The following is a 3,386-nucleotide window of genomic DNA, read 5'->3' as shown; positions in this document are numbered from 1 at the left end:
CCCTACACGTATCTTTGACCCCAAGGGACCATAAGCTAGTACTCATCCTAGAATCAGTAAAAATATATACTAATGGTTATAGCAATATACTAGATAAATACTCAGCAATAAAAAAGAAACAAATTGATAAAAGTAACAATCTGGATGAATCTTAAAAACATTATGATGAGTAAAAGAATCCAGGCACAAAAGACACATACACACAATATGACTTCATTTACTATATGAAATTCTTAGAAAAGACACAACTAATCTAGAGTGACAGAAAATATATGAGTGGTTGCCTGAAGCTGGGGATAGAGGGAGGAGACTGACAGCAAAAGACAACATTTTAGAGTGACAGAAATGTTCTACATGTTGATCATAGTGGGGGAGTTAAACAGGTGAACACATTTGTTAAAATTCATGAAGTTACACACTTCAAGTGGGTACATTTTATTCCACCTCAGTAAAGCTTTTAAAATATTGGGTGGGCCAAAAAGTTCATTCGGCTTTTTCCATAAGATGTTATGAACAAACTTTTTGGCCAACCCAATACATGTGTATATATGTATATGTACATATATGTGTGTGTGTGTATGATTCTTTTTAGAGTTACAGTTTGGAAATATAAAAAAGATATGACTGCTTTCCCCCCAAAAATGTGTATATGTGAAGTTTTTTATACAATTTAGGGGCTTCGAGGTCAACCTCTCAAAGCCCATGGATCCTAGATGAAGAACCTCAGTATATACCTGTAGAAATCCAACATTTTAAAATTCTGAAGATTAGTCTGAACGTGTGTACACATTGTCTGTAAGGAGGATAAGGAGATGATTAGTCACAAAAGCATAGTTTTACAAAGGAGTATCCAGTAGGCAGGTGGTGGCAATGATGAAAGAGAGCCATGCTTTGCTAATATAATTATTAACATTACTTTCAAGCAAATGTCCTAAGTATGGAGGCTTTCACTGCTATCAGTAACTTACCCTCAGCTTGATGGTGTAGAGTGTAAAACGCATAGGCAATGATATCTGCCAACTTCTCACACCATTTCTTTGATGGACAGAAAAGTAATACTGAATGGTTATCACGAATGGTCTCATAACATAAACTAACAACATGGTCCTCATCTCCCTAAAAAAGAAAGAGAAGTTACCACTGTAGTAGTACTTTCAAAACATTTTCATATCATTTTAAAGTCATTCATTTTGCTTCAAGGGAAAGGTTTTTCTACGCAAAGCCATGATAAAAATCAGTTACACAAAATCAGTAATAAAACAAAGAAAAAACAGAAAGAGAAAAGAAGAAAATAAACTTCCTTATGATGCAAGGTGAGTAGGAAATATCTTATATTCATTCAACTAATATTGACTGACCTCCAACCCTCAGGTAATGGGGATATTATGGTGAGTAAAAGAAAGTCAAGGTACTATCTTTAAGGAGTTTAGGTCTCACTGGGGAAACGTATTAAAGTACTAAACAAACAAATGTAAAATACACTCATAATAGGTACTATGAAAGAGAGTTTTATGGTGTTTTGAAGCCTCATATTTGACATAAATTTGAAAGATCTGAAAGAAAGGTTTCCCTGAGAAACTGATGATTTAACTGAGACGTGAAGAATGGGAAGCATTATCCTAATGAAAGGTAACTGGGGGACAGGGAACACATCTCAAGCAGAACAAAGAGCATTTGTAAACACCCAGTGGTGGCCCAGGGAGTTCTCAAAACTGGAAGGTCAGTGTGTGTAACTGGATTAATTCATTAATCCATTCACTCATTAAGCAAATATTTACTATGTGCCATATATTGTTCTAGGCACTGCAGATGGAGAATAAAGCAGAAAAACAGCTCTGCCCTCAGAGTTCTTCTACTCCAGTAAGAAAAGATAGATAAAAACAACAAGATAAGTAAAACACGTAATATGTTCAATTTTGAAAAGTGCAAAGGGAAAAAATAAAACAGGGAAAATAGGAGGAATGGGAGAACACAGCAATTTAAATAAGGTGGCCAAGGAAGGTCTGAGAAATTGACATTTGAGTAAAGGTCCAAAGGTGAAAGGGTAAACCCTACTGATGCCTGGGGGAGAAAGCATTCCAGATAAAGAGAACCTGAGGTGGGAGATTCTTGGCATATTATGGAATAGCAAAAAGGCTATGGAGGAAGTAAGAAGGAATATAGAAACTGAAGTCAGAGCACTAACGGAGTGGGGCAGATCATGCAGGGGCTTGTAGGCTACTTTAAAGATGTTGGCTTTCATTCTAAATGAAACAGGGAACCGTCACAAGTTTTTGAGCAGAATGTGATATTCATTTTAAATAGATCACTAGCTCTTGATTTAAGCACAGACTGAAGGGGACAAAGTAGGAAGCAAAGAGATCAATTATGAGGCTATTTCAAAAATCCAGGTAAGAGTTGTAACATTTAAATGAGGTGGAGGCATAGGCATGATAATAGAAGATTAACAGGAGAGTAGATGAATGTGTTTACTTATATACTTAAGGTAACCAAGGCACAGTCAGGTGAAATTTGGGGTACAGAGCAAAGCAACTAAATAAGATTCCACACCAGGCATGCAGAAGCTACAAATGCATACCTATGACGGTACTAAAACACATGAATTTAGTCCTATTCCTAGTTCTAAACTTACCCTTAACTTTTTCAGTACTCAGAGGCACTGCTCGGCATAAAAACAGATCCCTCGCAGCACAGATCATGAGTCAGTCCTTTAACCCCAGGACTGAAGAATCAGGCTTAGAAAAATACTGTGAACTAAACGTTTTAAAGTGTATTTAGGGGTGTGGGGAGGGGATATTTCTCAGGCCCTTTCTAGGTGCTAGGCAATTTTTTTAAATCAAATTTCATTCTTACAATACTAAATACAAGTATTATATCCCATTTTATAGATGAAGACACTACATTCAGAGAAATTATGTGATTCAACTAATATCATAACCATATCAAGTATCCCTATGAAGTATCAGAAGTAGGTATTTCTGACCCCCAAAAATGATTTTTCCACTCTAGTATATTATACCTATAACATTAAACAAAAGGTCAATTTTCCCCATTAGTGTTTAGTGTAAACAAAGCCATAAGAAAATCTTTTTCCTAGTTAAAAAGAAAAATCTACAAAATTTTATACTTACACTTATAGGAAATGATAATACTTAAATTTAAGACACAGCTGCATTTCCTGTCTCACCAACACCACCAATTCTTTAATATGAAACCAATTAGCTTAGCATTAGGAATCCTTCTAATGCATATATAATGCATATTCAACTACTTTGCAACCCCCTACTTTACTTAACTCAAAAACTGTTAACTTGGGCTTCCCTGGTGGCGCGTGGTTGAGAAGTCCACCTGCCGATGCAGGGGACACGGGTTAATGGCCCGGGCCC

General features: G+C 36.1%; 1 protein-coding gene across 1 annotated transcript in view; it reads right to left on the bottom strand.

Annotated features, from left to right (window-relative positions):
• Positions 1-3,386, bottom strand: part of POLQ (DNA polymerase theta) — a 124,653-nt gene that overhangs the window by 106,881 nt on the left and 14,386 nt on the right. Inside the window, 1 exon segment of the mRNA XM_007450507.1 lies at positions 969-1,116. Coding sequence (XP_007450569.1) covers positions 969-1,116 — 148 coding nt within the window.

The sequence above is a fragment of the Lipotes vexillifer genome, unplaced genomic scaffold (assembly GCF_000442215.2).
Source record: "Lipotes vexillifer unplaced genomic scaffold, Lipotes_vexillifer_v1.1 scaffold1106, whole genome shotgun sequence".
NCBI classification, from domain to species: Eukaryota; Metazoa; Chordata; class Mammalia; order Artiodactyla; family Lipotidae; genus Lipotes; species Lipotes vexillifer.
This window is presented reverse-complemented; position numbering and strand designations above follow the sequence as displayed.